The sequence below is a fragment of the Plectropomus leopardus genome, chromosome 2 (assembly GCF_026936395.1).
Source record: "Plectropomus leopardus strain MGB_pleo_1.0 chromosome 2, ASM2693639v1, whole genome shotgun sequence".
NCBI lineage: Eukaryota > Metazoa > Chordata > Actinopteri > Perciformes > Serranidae > Plectropomus > Plectropomus leopardus.
In genome coordinates this window covers 36,011,138-36,028,399 of record NC_142177.1, presented here as the reverse complement: position 1 = coordinate 36,028,399, position 17,262 = coordinate 36,011,138, and the positions used below count along the sequence as shown (strand labels likewise).

General features: G+C 40.6%; 2 protein-coding genes across 3 annotated transcripts in view; one reads left to right on the top strand and one right to left on the bottom strand.

Annotated features, from left to right (window-relative positions):
* The window catches only part of stab1 (stabilin 1), a 79,489-nt gene that overhangs the window by 50,899 nt on the left and 11,328 nt on the right, over positions 1-17,262 (bottom strand). For both annotated transcript variants that reach the window (XM_088069692.1, XM_042509795.2), the window contains 15 exons: positions 16,172-16,299; positions 15,766-15,842; positions 12,860-12,982; positions 6,568-6,705; positions 6,172-6,243; positions 5,492-5,605; positions 5,113-5,166; positions 4,604-4,684; positions 4,351-4,509; positions 3,609-3,671; positions 3,304-3,396; positions 2,695-2,781; positions 2,513-2,624; positions 1,553-1,739; positions 341-434 (listed from right to left, as the gene is read on the bottom strand). In XM_088069692.1, the coding sequence (XP_087925818.1) occupies positions 341-434; positions 1,553-1,739; positions 2,513-2,624; positions 2,695-2,781; positions 3,304-3,396; positions 3,609-3,671; positions 4,351-4,509; positions 4,604-4,684; positions 5,113-5,166; positions 5,492-5,605; positions 6,172-6,243; positions 6,568-6,705; positions 12,860-12,982; positions 15,766-15,842; positions 16,172-16,299 (1,582 nt within the window). The remainder of the gene's footprint in view (positions 1-340; positions 435-1,552; positions 1,740-2,512; positions 2,625-2,694; positions 2,782-3,303; positions 3,397-3,608; positions 3,672-4,350; positions 4,510-4,603; positions 4,685-5,112; positions 5,167-5,491; positions 5,606-6,171; positions 6,244-6,567; positions 6,706-12,859; positions 12,983-15,765; positions 15,843-16,171; positions 16,300-17,262) is intronic.
* Positions 7,761-11,303, top strand: LOC121960187 (E3 ubiquitin-protein ligase TRIM39-like). Its single transcript, XM_042509806.2, has one exon. It carries the CDS (start codon positions 8,033-8,035, stop codon positions 9,425-9,427), a length of 1,395 nt encoding a protein of 464 aa, XP_042365740.2. The 5' UTR covers positions 7,761-8,032; the 3' UTR covers positions 9,428-11,303.

Below are 17,262 nucleotides of genomic sequence, written 5' to 3'. Positions count from 1 at the left end.
AGTCTGGGTCCCATTAACACACATTAATACATTTAAGGAGTGTGCACAAACACTATTGTTTCCAAAATAAGAACCTGGTGATGTGATTTAAAGTTTATATAAGACAAGAAAGTTAAAAGAGAAGAAACAGAATAAAAAGTACTAAAAAGGAAAACAAACTATATTCCTAAAAAGCCTACAGTCATGAGGGTGAGAGCAGACAGAGTGGACTCCGCTTATATTGGCAAACCATGTGGAAACACACTGCGTTGCAGATTCATTGTAAAAACAAATACAAATGAAATAGATCAGGTCAGAGCATTGAAGTTATTACCACAAAAAAACAAGCAGTAAGTCTTACGTTGGTGTCACAGCCTCCTCGGTTGCTCTTCAGGCAGGGGTTGATGGGAGAACAGGAGTGACCGTCACCTTCATATCCATCCTTACACACACACCTAACGCAACACACATGCAACGATTCTTAATGAACAAACTCAGCAGCTGTTGAAGTAACAGATGACTGACTGGTGTTAATCACCTGCTGAAAAATTTAAATTATTTTGCAGAGAACGGTTGAAAAATAGCTTCTTGGTCACACATTAGAGAGGTTATAGCTGCAGCAGTGTGTGTGGGGGATGAAAAACACCTGGATGAGCAGCTGGACGCCCTCCCTTATGGAGATGCGGGTGAATCCTCCTAATGCTGCACAGGAGGAATCTGCAGAGGCTATTACTGCCATTTTCAAATTTATCATCCAGGGTCAAATCCAGGTTTCTACTGACCTCACCACCGTGTTGCCATGGCGATGGACAAGTCTCAGTACAAGCATCCTTTTACATAAAAAGACTTTAGGTGGTGCTTTGACATCTACTCTGAGATATCTGCGAGGCAGGGAGTGACGCTCCGTCTTGGCGTGCTTGTCATAGTAAACGGGGACTGACTCTCTTATGGAGCAAGCCTCAAGTGGTCATTCGATGAACTGCAGTTTTTGGTACTCGTGTATTGGCTTCATTCATTGTTCAGCCGCGGAGGTTACTGCTCTGTGTTTACAGACTCTGAGCAGCTTAACTTTTATGTCTGTGCTGGTAATGTTAGTTCGGTGGTTGTGTGAGACTGAACAGTGGTGCTTTGTGCTAAATGCTGGTGGTGATGTTAAGCAGGTGTACTGTGTACCATCATAGTTTAGCGTATTAGCATGCTACATTAAATTAAACTCTAAATAGAGTTAAGGGAAATGCATTAGTGTTTCAGATATTTTGTGCAAAAACCAAACAACTGAATTAACAGATATTTTGACCAGATGATGGACAAATGTCCTGGTGGCACTTGAGGAAATTTCGGGGGATCCCCAAAGTCGGGAGGAATAGCTGTTGAGATCTTCTCGTCTGGACTAAGTCATAGATTAAAATGAAAACTAAAATGTGTTAAGTTTTTCTTGTCTAAAGTTATGAATAAAATGACTAAATGTGACTCAAACTGAAATGTTTTTTTTTTTTTGTTTTGTTTTGTTTTTTTTAAAAGATTAACAACCAAATGCACACTGACAGCTGTAGTATTAGTGGTCGTATCTTACGTAGTATGCAGTCCTGTCTGAGTACAGTACGCGTGGATGTGACAGTGTTCATGCAGGCCGTCAGAGTTGCAGGGCGTGGCTGTCTTATCACAGAATTCTCCAGAATATCCCTCCAAACAGGAACCTCCCCGACACACACCACCGCTGCCTGGACGGTTATCACACACACCATGAACACAGCGACACTCTGACACACACACACACACACACACACACACACACACGGTAATAATTTCAGGTTAGTCAGTCACAATACTGGAAGAATATCACACCATGCAAAACACACCACTGGTTCCTTGTTTAAAATTTATTTTCTATGTCAAATGCTCTGCAGCCTCTGTAAACAACACACTGACAATTTGATAGAAAAAGTTGTGTACTTACAGTAGCAGTAGACAAATTAGGCGAGTATTAGCCTAAAAGCAACACTGTGCCTGAGTACAGGCTCTAAGAGCCACTAGCATGGCTGTAGACTTTATTCTGTTTATATTTTGAATTTATAGTTCCCCTAAAAAATGTAATCATAGAAAAAATAATCCATGGCACAAAATTCCACAATGCTAAGCATTTTATACAGTGAATAATTTTCTTTTTTGCTTTGGACATATGTGTGACCTTTTTTTTTTTTCTTTCCTGACAAATTTTTGAATTTTTTTCTGGCACCCAGCATATTTTTGACTTTTTCCACCAGCCTTTTTTCCACCTTCTTTTACCCCTTCCACGAATTTGACCATTTTTTTACTCCTTCCCATGGTTGCAAACATTACCATTGTGAGGAAAAAGATGATGATTAACAGGTGTCTAAAATCTCAGTTTACCACAGTAGTCTCTACTACAACCAGTCAATGAAAGAAAACATGATTTTGCACACAGCTGTAGCTTAAATATGGTTTAAATATGTGAAAGTTACAGCTTCAGTTGCTCTCAAAGTCTTATCAAAGAACGAGCAGGAGCTGTTACCTTCGTCACACTTCTCTCCATGCTTGGATGGATCCTCACAGATGTGGCAGGCAACACCCTTGAGGCCTGGCTGACAGCTGCACGAGCCGTTGCCTTGGATACCGTCAAAACACTGGATGCGATAAAAAATACATGAATAAACACATCACTTGACAACATGACAGAGTTTGTTTGCTGCTCACCGTTCCTTTGTCGTAGCAGGGATGCTTGAATCCTCCTATACAGGGTTTACAGTCCGGACCATAGAAACCTTTACAACACTGTGGTACCTGTTAAGTGTATGTACACACACACACGCGCACGCACGCACACGGACACAAAGATTAAGATACTAAATAATGTTTCAGATAAAAGACTTAAAAAATTACATGCCCCAAACTTTATTTTTTACATGTTCCATTTGGCGTATTTGTCCTTCTTTATTTGCAAAATGGATGCCTTAACACTTTTTTTTTGTTTTTTTTAAATGCACATTTTTTTCATAATTATTTTTGGAAAATGGTGCGTTGTTCTTTATCTAACTTGTTAGTTGTAACCTGCTCTGCCTCTATGCTGCACTTTACAGAGGTATCAGCAGTTAATCTGCCAATTTGAAAAGTACATACTGTCCTAGCAGAAATAACTGCAGCTAGTAAAATGAGAGTTTTACATCAGAAAACTCCACAACTACAAAACAAAAACAACAGGCTCACATTGTCTTTGAGTTTTAATTTGAAAAAGCCCATGGGAAGATGTATAGTGGAAAAACAGAGATAACACAGGTAACACCTTCTCTGCTAAAAAAAACTCACCGTTTTGGTGGCGTTGCAGAATTTGGCACAGCCTGTACTGAGTGTCGGTCTGAGAGGAGACGTGACGTAATCACAGCCCTTCTGATGAGCGTCCTGGAGACAGACACACACATTTATTGTCTTTCTGTTCTCGTCTGTGTCCCCCTCCAGGTTTCATTTGGTAGAAAAGCACATGATTTAACTGAAATTTTACAGACCTTTAGAATAGTTTTTACCTGGACATCGATTCACCAATGTCGAAAAACTATTTTGTAAACATTAATGCGATATTGACAGAACATATTGAAGTAATAATATGATCTTACAATTTCAGTGGTGCCCTCTGGACACTCCGTCTCATAGAGGTAACTGCAGTGAACACACGGACCCTGAAAACACACAAACAGACAAACCGAAGTGTAAAGATTATAAGTTTGGTGATGATCATTTTGTCCATGAGGACTATTCCTCTCACTGCTGACATGTAGTTAAAGTAATGACTTTGATATGTAGCTTGTATGTAGAATAGAGCAGCTGACAGGTGCATGCACTGGTAAGACACTTCTTTTTATTTGGTTTGTATTATATTGATTTTTTTTCCACCCAGCATGTTTTTATGATACACTTGTTTTGTTACATGTGAAATGGAAAAAATGAAGTGCTTTTTGGTGTAGGATTTCTACAGAATTGGTGACTACATTTGGGACAACAATCACATTTGAGTGGGATTGAGCTCCTGTTTGGTATTTTACTCTTAGCATCTACAAATATAAAAACAAAATACTTATTTGGAATACTGAGTTTAGCTGCTAGAAAAGCAATTACAAGGAAATAGATTCAGCCAGAAGCCAAATAAAAGAAAATGTAGCTGAAATGACAAAAACACCCAGTGTGTGTAAAATACCCTTGCCTTGTTGACAGATTATCGGCCCGGCTGATTATCAGGGCCGATATTTGGCATTTTGATGATGATCTGTATCTGCGTTTTATTTCAATAATCGACAAAACATTTTTTTAAAAAACGCGCTACTTTGGCCTCGCTACAGCCGTCTCTTTCCCTCTGCTCACCACCACGATCTTGCTCTCGCTGACGTCACAGCGGTGAGGTAGGATGGGGAGGATGGAGGGCGGGTACAGAAGCCCGTCAATCATATGGATGATCCCATTGGACGCCACAATGTTGGTGCTTGTCAGACGGATGCCTTTATCGCCCAACAGAATCTCACCCTGAGGAGGGAACAGGTAAGGGGGGGCAGCTAGTATCAAATTAACCAGGAAACGAATAAAATTATGAGAAAAAGAACTAATCGAAAACACTTACATCATCAGACACAGTGACGGTGACAATCTGATTGGCCATCGTCTGAATCTGGGGGAGCGTGGCTATCTCGTCGACTGTCAGCTACAGACAGAAAAAACACTCATCAATGGAAACTTTCACGAGTTGTTTAGATATCATGCAAATATCACGGTGGAGAGAACAAACAACAACCTGATGATTTGACTTCCTGGTGAGCTGAACATGTTGTACTGAGGGTGCGGTTAACAGAAACAGTCACCGGGCTCATTAAATCTCAAGGGTTAATTCCTTGGTGAGCAGGAATTTTGATCAGGAAATATGATAATTTGCCTCCAAGGATGAATGTGCGGTCTACAGCTACATATCTCATAATCAAACAAGCCACTTCTACAAAGTGTTGAACAGGAAGCAATTCTTTCTTTGCCTTCTTCACAAGTGGAGCAAAAAAAGACAAAAAGTAAGAAAGAAGCAGGAAGGGAAAAACTGCTAGAAGATGGAGGGTGGGAGCTCAGCTTGAGGGGTTGTCTTACCGTGGCCTGAGAGAAAACATGGTGTCTGAGGAGTTCCTGAAGTTTAGATTTGGCCTTGAAAAAGAGCAAAATATCATTAAAATACAATCCTGATAATCCTTACATGAGTATCATGATAGAGAAAAGGGCGAACTCTTGGTGGTTGTTTACGTCATGTTAGGAAATTATTAAGCCCTAAAAAATGAACTAAAGATTGGTGAGAAATGTGCATCTTTAATACAAGTCGTCACATTGTTGGTTTTCATCTTTTCATGGGATTTGTTGATAATAATAAAATACAGAACTTCAACAGACTTATTCTTTAAAGCAGCCTGTATGTTATCTGCACTAATCACAATGACACTACACATACGAAAGCTCAAGTGCTGATTACACCTACGTCATGCAGCATGTACAAGATGCTGCCGTCTCTGGCTTTGTCCACAGCCTGGTTGGTAGGGATGAACACAGTCAGGGGTCCCGGACCCCGCAGTGGAGGGGGCGACCCGCAATTCTACAAACAAACACGATGTATCTGATTAGAGCCAAGATAGAGCATCGATTCCCATTTAAAACTGGTTCAAACTTGTCTGTCATTTGACTCTCCTCAGTGTCGCTACGGCTCTTTGCATTGCATACTGGATATACAGTACTCACACAAACGCACACATGCATGCACACACACACAACAATCAGCCAAATCATTAAAACCACTGACAGGTGAAGTAATTAAGTTTGAACATCTTGTTACAATACAATAATGTGAGCAGGTTTTGCAGTGTGGTGTGGTGCATTATCCTGCTGGGAGGCCACAGCCATCAGGGAGTGCCATTGCCATAAGGGGGGGGGGGTCTGCAGCTATGTTTGGGTGGTTGGTGTCTGTCAAGTGGACCAAAGGTTTCCCAGCAGCGTCATTAAGTAACAAGATGATTAATGTTATTGGGCCGAGTTACAGTTCAGAGAGGAAAAGTAACCTGTCAATTGTCCTGAAAAACCAGGACTGCTGCGTCTTACTGACCAATAAAGTTTGACTGATTCTTCTCATCCATGTGATGTCAATAACTAGAACAAAATACTCACATCAACCAGAGACAGAAAGCGGTTGTATTTTACGTCCTTATACAGAATCTCTCCGATCGTCTTATCAGCAAACTGGACAGTGAGAAGAAAAGGAAGAATTAAATGTCTGACATTCACTTGATCTGCAACATTTTGATAAAGGTGAAAGTTAGCAGGGAGTCACCTAGTCAATATTCTTTGACTGGACATGAAAATAACACTAAATTATTAAGACAGATAATTTTGTATTTGGCAAAAAAACTAACAGAACAAAAACATACAGAGGTCATTTCTACAGAAATGTTCAGAATGTTTCTTTCATTCAGAGGTTTTTATTGGCTAACCTCAGTGCAGATGCTGTATTTTCTTTTGTCAGTGTGTTTGCAGGAAGTCTGGTGAAGTGCCTTTTAAACTCACCTGTTTGTCACGAAGAGACCTGTCAGAAAGTGTGTTTGTGATTGGCCGGTCGATGATGTGGATGATCCCGTTGGCTGCTGGCAGGTCCTCCTGGACGACGGTGTACAGTCTGCTGGGGTTTTCCATCAGGATGAATCTCTGCAATAACCAGACAGAGACAATCTTAGGTGTTTTGTGCACTTCAGTAACCTGGTTATTGAGACTTTCTGCAGTTCCTTAAACTCTGTGGAACAAGAATCCAGGTTAAGGCTGATTTTTCTAGCATGTGACAAGATTTCTAACTGGATGTTTACATGTGAAAATGTGCACAACATTTTCAGAGAGGAGCGTATCAGTGTGTTAGCAGTGTGGCAGGAGAAAATAAAACATCCACACTGTTTATTACTGTACGCACCATGCGTCAGAGTAATTACAGTGGCAAACGAGCTGTTTTTTTTCAAATCATCATTCTAAAGTATATTTTTATTGCACATTTCACTGCTATAGATTAATGACACCATGAGCAAATAGGATAAATAATGCAAAACTTTTTTGAATGGGGACAGTTCAGATGACACGAAAACATCTTAGGGCCAGCTGCTTCTCATGTCATAGGGGTTATTTAATAAAAAGCACATACAAACAAGACAAAAGCAACTGTTTTATATCTCATTGAAAAAAAAAATTCTTTCCAGCCCCCCTGGAAGCAGCGACTCTTGCTAAATTTACTCTTTTTGGCTTTGGCCATGTCTGCCATATCTGACTACTGTCTATTTATGAAAACATAGTTTTACCTGCATAGTTCCTACTTGGTGTGTGTCTAGAAACTATATGATAGTCCTGCTATCATGAGGTGAACAGAAATATGCTAAATTAATGTGCTTAATTAACCAACATTGTGTCGGGGGGGCGCATATAGCAGTTTTTGAAAGACAAGCCGTTTAAAATCAGTCTGCGGGCCACGATTGGACCACCCTGGACTAAAAGACAAACACAGACTGCTGGACGCTCAAAGGTATTTTTACACAAAACTCTTCTTTAACGTGTCATTCCTTGGTGTGTAAAGCCACAAATACATCCCACACACAAGAACCCAGATGTCTTTCTTCAAGTGGCTTGCAACACACACCTGGCATAATAAACATTAGTATTCAGTGAAAAGTCATGACAAAGCTCCTCCCCATCTCTGACTCAACACTGACAAACAGGAAACTATTAATCATTCCTTGTCCCTGAGAGGAGAGACGCACCAGAGGCAGACAGCAATATTTGTCTTATCACCAAAATTACCACATTCACACAGAAAACAGCTGCAGGAGGGAACACTGGGGATACTGGAGTTACTGGAATACTGAAAACTGCACTTCAACCTGCTGCAGATTCTGGATAATGAACTGGGTGAGGCACGACTGAAAGTGAAAGTAACTTTCAAAACCAACTGACTTTTGTCCTGCTTGCTACGTTTTGAGCTTCACTCGGAGACAAAATGTCTTCCAGATCAGAGGAGGACCTCTCCTGTCCTATCTGCCAAGAAATCTTTAAAGATCCTGTTGTTCTGTCATGCAGTCACAGCTTCTGTAAAGACTGTGTGCAGAGCTGGTGGAGGGAGAAACAAGCACGAGAGTGTCCGTGCTGTAAGAGAATATCATCAAAGAGTAATCCACCTCGTAACCTGGCGTTAAAGAACCTGTGTGAGGCCTTTTTACTGGAGAGAGACCAGCGAGCTCCAGAGCCTCTCTGCAGTCTGCACAATGAGAAACTCAAACTCTTCTGTCTGGACCATCAGCAGCTGGTGTGTCTCATCTGCAGAGACTCAGAAACACACGACAAGCACAGATTCAGACCCATCGATGAAGCTGCACAGGAGCGCAAAGAGAAGCTGCAGAAATCTCTGAAACCCTTTCAGGAGAAACTGAAGCTGTTTGAGCGAGTGAAAGAAAACTGCGATCAAACAGCAGAACACATGAAGGTCCAGGCCCAGCAGACAGAGAGGAGGATTAGGGAGCAGTTTAAGAAGCTTCACCAGTTTCTACAAGAGGAAGAGGAGGCCAGGATCTCCGCTCTGAGGGAGGAGGAGGAGCAGAAGAGTCAGATGATGAAGGAGAAGACTGAGGCTCTGATTAAAGAGATGTCAGCTCTTTCAGACACAATCAGAGCCACAGAGGACGAGCTGAGAGCCGAAGACGTCTCATTCCTGCACAACTACAAGGCTGCAGTGGACAGAGTCCAGCAGCGTCCCCTGCTGGAGGATCCACAGCTGCTCTCAGGAGCTCTGATAGACGAGGCCAAACACCTGGGCAACCTCACCTTCAACATCTGGAAAAAGATGAAGGACATGGTCTCTTACAGTCCTGTGGTTCTGGATCCAAACACTGCCGATCCAGAACTCATCCTGTCTGAGGATTTAACCAGCGTGAGACACGGAGAGCCACAACTGCTTCCAAAAAACCTGGAGAGGACCAAATTCACCTGCTCCGTCCTCGGCTCTGAAGGATTTAACTCAGGGACTCACAGCTGGGACGTTGAGGTTGGAGACAACAAGGACTGGGAACTGGGCATATTGGGAGAGTACATCCAGATGAATGGACGCCTCCAGTCTGGACTGTGGAGGATTTTGTTCTCAAACGGTAAATTCACAGCGTTCTCCACATCAGACCAGGAGAAACATCTGCCAGTGAAGAAAAAGCTCCGGAGGATCCAAGTCCATCTGGACTTCGACAACGGAAAGCTGTCATTCTCTGATTTTGATACTAACACACACATACACACATTTACACACATCTTTACTGACACCCTGTTTCCATACATTTACACCGAGCATCACCTCCCACTGAAGATTTTACCAGCGAAGGTCTCTGCGATGGTAGAAAAGCACAGGTAGAGATTATTAGGTTATCAGGATTAGGTTGATCAGAAAGACAATATCTACCATGAGACAAGATTTGTCATAAAGTCATTTTTGCTGAATGTTTGTAAAGGTATCTTTTATTAATATGTCTGGGTATATGAGGCCACTGGGTGCAACACTGCATATCAATGAGCAGGCTGTGTTGGGGCAATGTTGGATGTACTGGATTATTGCATCAATGTGATAAAGTGCTCTGATTTTATTTATGCAAGTTATTATGTGAGCTTGTTCCTCAGGGCACATATTAATAAGCTTGAAAAATACAAGGGTGGCGGGATATATTGGGAATGGTGTGCTATGACTTTTGGTAGCAATGTGGCTAAATCTTTTTTTTCTACAAAGAATGGGAACTCTTTCACAAAGCGCTATTGACAGACGGTGAGTTAATGCAAAACATTTGCATTGAAGATGTATTTGTTCGATGTGTTACTAAAATATTTGATTGATAACTCGGTCTTTCTTCATCTTATTGTCATCTCATCCTATCTCTGTAGCTGCCGCTGCCTCAGTTTCCTTTTAAAGAGGCACACTTAAGTTACAAGAGCCCATTGACATACAATCACAAATCAGGATTAACAGCATACAAACTACAGGGCTTGGCATCCTGTTTCAGACAGCTAACACATTAGTCACCAATTGGAAAGCGGCATAGTAGGCACTCCTTTTTATTACACCTTTTTAAAGCCCTGAACATGTCTTCACACTTTGTTTTTTTTTTTTAGAAACGTTTAAGTTTTTTTCAGGGTTTCCCACACATTCATTTATTTGTGGCACACCACAACAATATCAGCATTTGCTGCCAGATTTAAATCTTTCTGGAGCTGTGTTTCTCTCTCTTTCTCTCTCGTGGCAGAGCGAGATCTGGGCACAGTTGGACAAACAGAGCGCCAAGTGCAGTAAAAGTAAATGACAGTTTGGAAACAAACTACGAAAAACGACTTATCTATCTATTAAGATGAAACCAGCTGTGTTTGCAGGGAAACCTTGCACCCCGCGGTCCAACTCTGAGTTTAACCAGCAAAAAAGCTGCATTCACTCGCCTCTGCAGCAGCTGCTCCTCTAAACCATCAATCTGATCAGATCAGCTGTGACCGATCGGACCTAAAACAGCAGTTTGTTCCTTAATTCTCTACCCTGCAACTCAAATTCAACAAACTGCTGCTGAGAAAAAAGTAAAAGTCGTGAAGAATTCCCACCTGTGATTCATTCAGCAAATGCAAAAAACACCAAATTCAGCGAGGGGACACATCATGATCACAGAGGGAGACACACACACACAAAATAAGAGGGTTTGCCTATCTAACATACCTCAAACATTTTTTAAGTTTTTGTTTTGTTTTTAAAAATTCCATTTTTATATTTAACAAAATAAGTCAAATGCCACTCATGAGCAAGTGATGCTACTCGAACTCTACAGGGCTGACCCTGATGATGATGGAAATGTTAACATGGTGACAAAACTGATAAAGGTTTCAATAAGTTTAAAGTGGTGGGAAATGGATGATCAGATCGTTCATAATGCTGATTTTGAACACAATGACTTTCATAAGATGTGATGATGTTTTTTACAGATACCATAATGCTGCATTTTTACTTTTTGTGATGTAATTTATTTTGTGAGATCACTGGATTAACAGGTAGAAAAAAGGAGGTTTGGATTGATAGAGGTAGAGGGGTAGTGTGACTTCAGAGTTTGTGTTACGCTATGTTAGCCGTATGAATGTCAACAAAATAAATGAAATGAAAATGTAATGAACGTCCATAACGGACACCAAATCAATAACTTGTGTGGTGTTTATTCTGATTATTCTGATTGTGGGAGCAATAAAATCTAAGTGAAAAGTTCATATTGACTGTGTTATATCCTTGTAATTATCTTCAATTATCTAGACAGTTTGAACATTTGTACCTCATGTGGACTTTTCCATCATCAGGATCACTGGAATATTGTTCCATTTTTAGATTGATTGCTTTGAGTGCTAAATATTCATACTGACGTTTTAACTTTAATAGGTGGATCAAAGAAATGAAAATTTTCCTCTTGAGTTTTGAGTCTTACCAGTACATCGGAACCAAACGCTGCCCTCTGAATTTAAAACATCAAATTATTATAAATCTTTAACTTATACTGGTGGGTGAAAAAGGGAAGAAACCAGTATGTTGCTTCGTTTTATGTCATTAACAACAAGTTCAAGTATACCCTTTACCACAAACATTAGCGCATGTATGCAGATAAATGTGGAAAACCTGCTAAAAATAATAGACTGCTTTCCCATTGCTGGTAGACCAGACGAGTATCCCTTCAACTGCTGTGTCATGTCCACATCAAGGACAGGCCAGAAAACAGGTTAGTAATCAGAAGAAAGCAGCATGGAGGCCAGTGAAAGTCTTAGGGTGGTAGCTTCTTTTTTATTACTTTTATTTTTTTATATCTCTCACTTAATCAGTCTCTCAAAACGGGTGCAGACTGAATATAGAACAATGTTGAAGCGCTGTTAGATGGAGATCTTCAGGGTTTTGGGTTTTTTTTTTTGTGGCCGCCCCTCTTTGCGTCACGCTGGCAAAGAGACTAAAATTAGTGCTTCCACCTGAGTGTTTTATTTCCATCACTGCAGATAGTACAGGATTCCTGCAGCTAAAGGCAAGATGGATTTAAGACTGTTTAAGACTTTTTCAATGCAACTTGAATTTAAGTAAAAGAAAATTTTATAATAACCAAAATTTAAAATTTTATTTTGCCCGAATGTTTATTGCAAAACAAAACATGACTTTTTTTGTCCAGTGAAAAAGTTAGATTATCTATGTCAAATGTTGAAAAAACAAACCTCTTTCAGAGTGAAACACATAGAAGACAAAGAACATATTATGTGATCATTAAAGTATCTATTTGGTTTACAAACAGAGGTGGGAAATATCTGGCATTTCTGGACGGTTTTCTGGGCGATTCTGTGTTTCTCAATCTGCATGTTAGATTCTGCAGCTTGGATTCCCATCATGACAGGTTTAAGAAAAGGAATTTAATCAATTATTTAACAAAAAAAAAATTGCTAACAAATATTTTGAAATTTTACAATCCAACATCAGAAAAAAAGATGAATAAAATCCTACTTCCCTTTTGAAAGATTAATTTAAGTCATTTTAATAACATTTAAGGCCTTATTTTTAGATTAATTAATTCAATGCCTTTTACGTGTTTTTAAGGATCTGTGGCAACCCTGTCGTAACTGGAGCCGATAAATACCTGTGACTACTGCTCAGTCATTTATCCTGGCAATGAATGCAGCTTGTAACCTTTTCCATTAAATACAAAAGCCAGATTTAAATGGATGTTAGTAAGGATTTTGTCCAGTGGAAAAGGGGCAGCAGTGGCAAGCAGGGTTATAGAGTTTTGAGTGGAAGTATTACCTTGTTGACTTTGCTCCTGAACCTTGCTCCTCCGTACAGGTTGAAGTCTCGTCCCTCCAGATCCTTGTAGAGGTGCTGACCCAGGATCAGATGGTTTCTACACACCAGCTCCTCATTAACGCCCTGTAGAGACAGTGTAGGAGAGCAGATCACCAATATGTAATCTACGAATTGATCATTTTCTTACCATTAGTTGTTGAAAACAGGACTTCAGAGGTTAGAACAGCTGTGTACCAAACAGTCAGTTAGTCCTGGAAGCACAAAGACATCTGCACTTTCTCTGAAAAATAGATTGTGTAAACATTTAAGGAAATGATACAAAGCTGAAAACTGTGAATGCAGGAAATCTGGTAGAAGTCCAACTGATACAACAACAAAAAGACATTCACTCGTACAGTGAAAATGACATAAAAGGCCCAAATGATTCTGAGATTAGGGTGCACTACGACACACAATTGTGATGTGGCCTGGGATCATAGAGCGTTAAGGTCTCAGACATTGTTGCCCAGGCTTATTCAGAGCCCACAGATCACTCCCTCTGATCCGCAGCCATGTGGCTCTCTGTCGGCAGCCTCTGTTCTGGTGCTGATGTGGTCGTTAGCTCTGATCTGATTTTGTTTTTGGTCTCATTTTTAGTTTTTGACACTTTCACTTCATGGATTTTTCTTTTTTTTTATTTTTGTGTATCAGTTGGTTTTGTCTTTGATGTCCTCGTTCCTCTCCTATAGCAACGTTTTGACCAATCATTGACTACTGCCATCAAATTAAAATCACAGAAATGCCTCCTGTGTCTCTGAACGTCCGTGATTCTTTTCAGCTTTGAGAGTTTTTCAGGTCATGCGGCTGTCGAAAAGCACTCTGACCTTTGAAGCTGATTTCATCACTCACGTCTGCAAACCCCTCAGAAGCGGAGTTGTACACAAAGCAAATACAGAGCCAAATTTTGATTTGATGGTGTTAAAAAAAGAAAAAAAGTACCCCACATTATGGGCTGAAATGCTTTGAAGTTGTTAGACAAAGAAAAATTACAAAATTATCTTTGTCCCCAGAAGGACTCTCATTGTCTCTGGTGTTTTCTTTCTCAGGTGTGCGTCCTCTGCCAGGCTCAACATCGCCTACTAGATTCTTTTTTTGCATTGTTGCACATACAGATAAAAACACATATTCATGCAAGTTAACTGAAAAAGATGTTTCTTTAGTATTGAGCAGTTTTGCCTGAGTGATGAGATTCAGTGCTGTTCAACCCTGCGCTGTAACTGGAACCACTGAGACACAAGTCATCACTGATTTTATCAAACTGAGATGGAAACCTTTTTAGTGTGAAGTCCACACCACCCCTTTACAGTCCGCAGCTCCCCTTTAATGTTTCACTGTTTTGAATTCTTGCTTTAAATATCTCAACATTAAATGTCAGGTTTCTATGGTTACCTCAGATTTCATGGTCAGGACGTCTGTGTTTGTGTGTGCGTGAGCCCAGAGGCCTCACACTCTGGTTTGTTCTAGTTTGTACTGACCATCTGTCACTAGTTGTCTCTGTTTTCAGGCCGAGCTGAAAGTGTGTGTGTGTGTGTGTGTGTGTGTGTGTGTGTGTGTGTGTGTGTGTGTGTGTGTGAGAGAGATCTGTCTGGGCAACAAGAGAAAGTGCAATTTAAATGTTATCATCTGGCATTCTTTGTTGCATCTACTGATGCTGCTTCATTATGTTTGATGATTTCAAGCTGTAATTGGTAACTTTTAGAAAGAATATATTTTCTCATATTTGCAGCAGCTGTCACTTTGTTCACATGGCACTAACTTAGAAAAAAATCCTATTCCTCCGCCTGCTCTATTGCCTCGTAGCACTTTAATGGCCTTACTGTACGCAAATGAAAGCAACCAATCAGAGCAAAGGAGTCGCAGCTTTCAATCACGTCAATCATGGCTTGTGAATTTCAGTCAAACTGTCAAACTAGGCAACATTGATTGAATATGAATTAAGATTTTGTAGCCTCAAATGTTTTCAGAAGCATATTTTAGAGTGCTATTTAGCTGTAAAATCAAATTTTGAGAAGTGTTGGACTAGCGCTGCACAGTTTGACCGCAGATCAGGAGCAGTGATTGACAGCTGCGTTAGAGACTCAGCTCTGATTGAGCAGCTGATTTAAGCAAATGACATTAGCAGTAGGGAGAGGAGAAGGAACGATATGTTTTTATTTACTTATCTGTTTAACAGGTCATCTGTCTCATGTACTTCTTTCAGAATATAGTGATATGTGACACAAAGTTATTTTCATAAATATTGCCAAATCTAGCAACTTCATCACATTCAGACGTGCAGTAAGGTGTCAGTAATCTTTAAAGGGAACCTGCTGCACAGTGAGGCATCAGAGATGCAAAGTTGCTCAATGATGTTGAGAAAATACAATACACAAGTCCTACAGCAAAACAATTAAGTAGTTAAGTGTGAGAGGTTATTTTGAGCATTCGCAGTTCCTGCAGTAAAGTGACCAACAGTTGGAGCTTTAAGTGTTAATGTGAGAAACATCTGATGACAGAGCTGCTGAGGGCTCCATTTAATGCAAACTAAGGCGAAAGATTACACTTTAAAATTGCAGTTCTGGATCAGTCCACATTGACATTTGGATGATGGGTTTTGTTCTGAATTTGAAACAGCTCTGATTCACAGCTGCGTAGAAGCACTCACCAAAAAGTTGATATGCCAGAAACAAAGCTGAAATGCCTCAAATAAATCTATAGTACGTGCAAAATATCCAGGACAGTCCTGTGTTTCTCTGCTGAGGAACTCTGAGGAGATCATTGAAAGAAAACGGTATAAAGTTTGTCAGACAACACAAACAGGTGGATGTCTAAGGAGAGACAGCAGGTCACACCACAGGGACAGACAGATGGACAGAGAGGGGACGTACTGTCAGAGGTGTTTTCAGCAGAGGGATGAAAGCTGTGAAGGGTCCGCTGTGACTCAGCAGCATCAAACAGCCTTTCTCTGAAACAAATACACGAGTACAAATACCAAAGGTCACAACAAAGACACAACACAGCAGCAACAACAACAAGTAGACCAATTACTTTTTTTCTCTCACAATCATTTTTAAAAATGATTCTTTGGTCTCACATTACTGCTTGTTTATTTTAAACTTTTGGCCGCAATTGCTCTTTCACAGAGAAAGAAAAACAATAATTTGGTCTTAAATTATATCACCAACTTGAAGAACAAACAGAAGTGAATGTCTGTTGAGCCAGTGACTCACATCACTTCAGTGGCACAGCACAGTGTGAAAAACTCTTTTCAGTAGGCATTTGTGTTTCCTTTACCAAACAAGGCGACGGCTCCAGTCAGATTTTCCCTCTGGCTTCCACTCCTGTCCAGCTCCAACAACTGCGCCATAAGGTTACCATAGCAACGGTGTCCATCACCAATCTGATCTGCCTCACACACACACCTGAGAGGGGATTGATACACACACTTTCATTCAAACTGACAAACAGCTGAAGACAGAGTTAAGGGCCATTTAAATGCTGCGTCTCTGTGTCCTTAAATCAGGCGATACAGATAAGCAGTAAAAGCGCTCAAAAGTGAGAGCGACGCCACAGCGAGTGTTACCCAGGGCATGGCAACCTCACACTGAGATAAACAAAGTTAAACTGTATTTCTGGAGAATAAGAAAGCAAGCTGTCTGAGATGACCTCTGTTTCCAGTTCAAGTTCTAGAAAGCAAAAGAGTGAACAAGAGAGACAGACAAAAACAAAGAAACTGGCTCTGGCTCTTGTTCTGCTTCCAGTCAATTTCTAGTTCTAGATCTAGTTATGCATCTAGACTTGGATCTAGCTCTGGTTTCAAACAACAAAATTCAGGATGAGAACAGAAACCCGGTTTTAAACAGGCACCGGGGTTGAATTATTACAGACCGGTGTGTTTATAAGCTCCGACATTAACGGTTCTGCAATCGGTATTGGAGAAATAAACTATTTTTTTTCTTGTTTATTTAGGTAACATTAAGGTTATCTTTTGTACGCTTACTCATATTAAACGTTTCCTGATTGAAGCATCAACAAGTGCCTCCATCTTTGAGAGGTCATCACAGAAAGATCATCCTATCAGTTCCTAATTTGCAAAAGCATTAAGATATTCCTCTACGATGCATTTTTGCTCTTTAATCCAGAGGAGAGCTGTGTGTCGGCCTGCTGCATGTGCAAGGGGCGGGGCCAGCTCCGCCACGTACACAAACACAAACACACACACACACACACACACACACACACACACACACACACACACACACACACACACACACACACACACACACACGAGCCTTCCTCTCAGTGACACACTCAAAAGTCTGGTTATACTTATCAAGAGTTGATGCCAACACTGCTCGTCGCCAGAAGTGCAACAACTCTTTTGC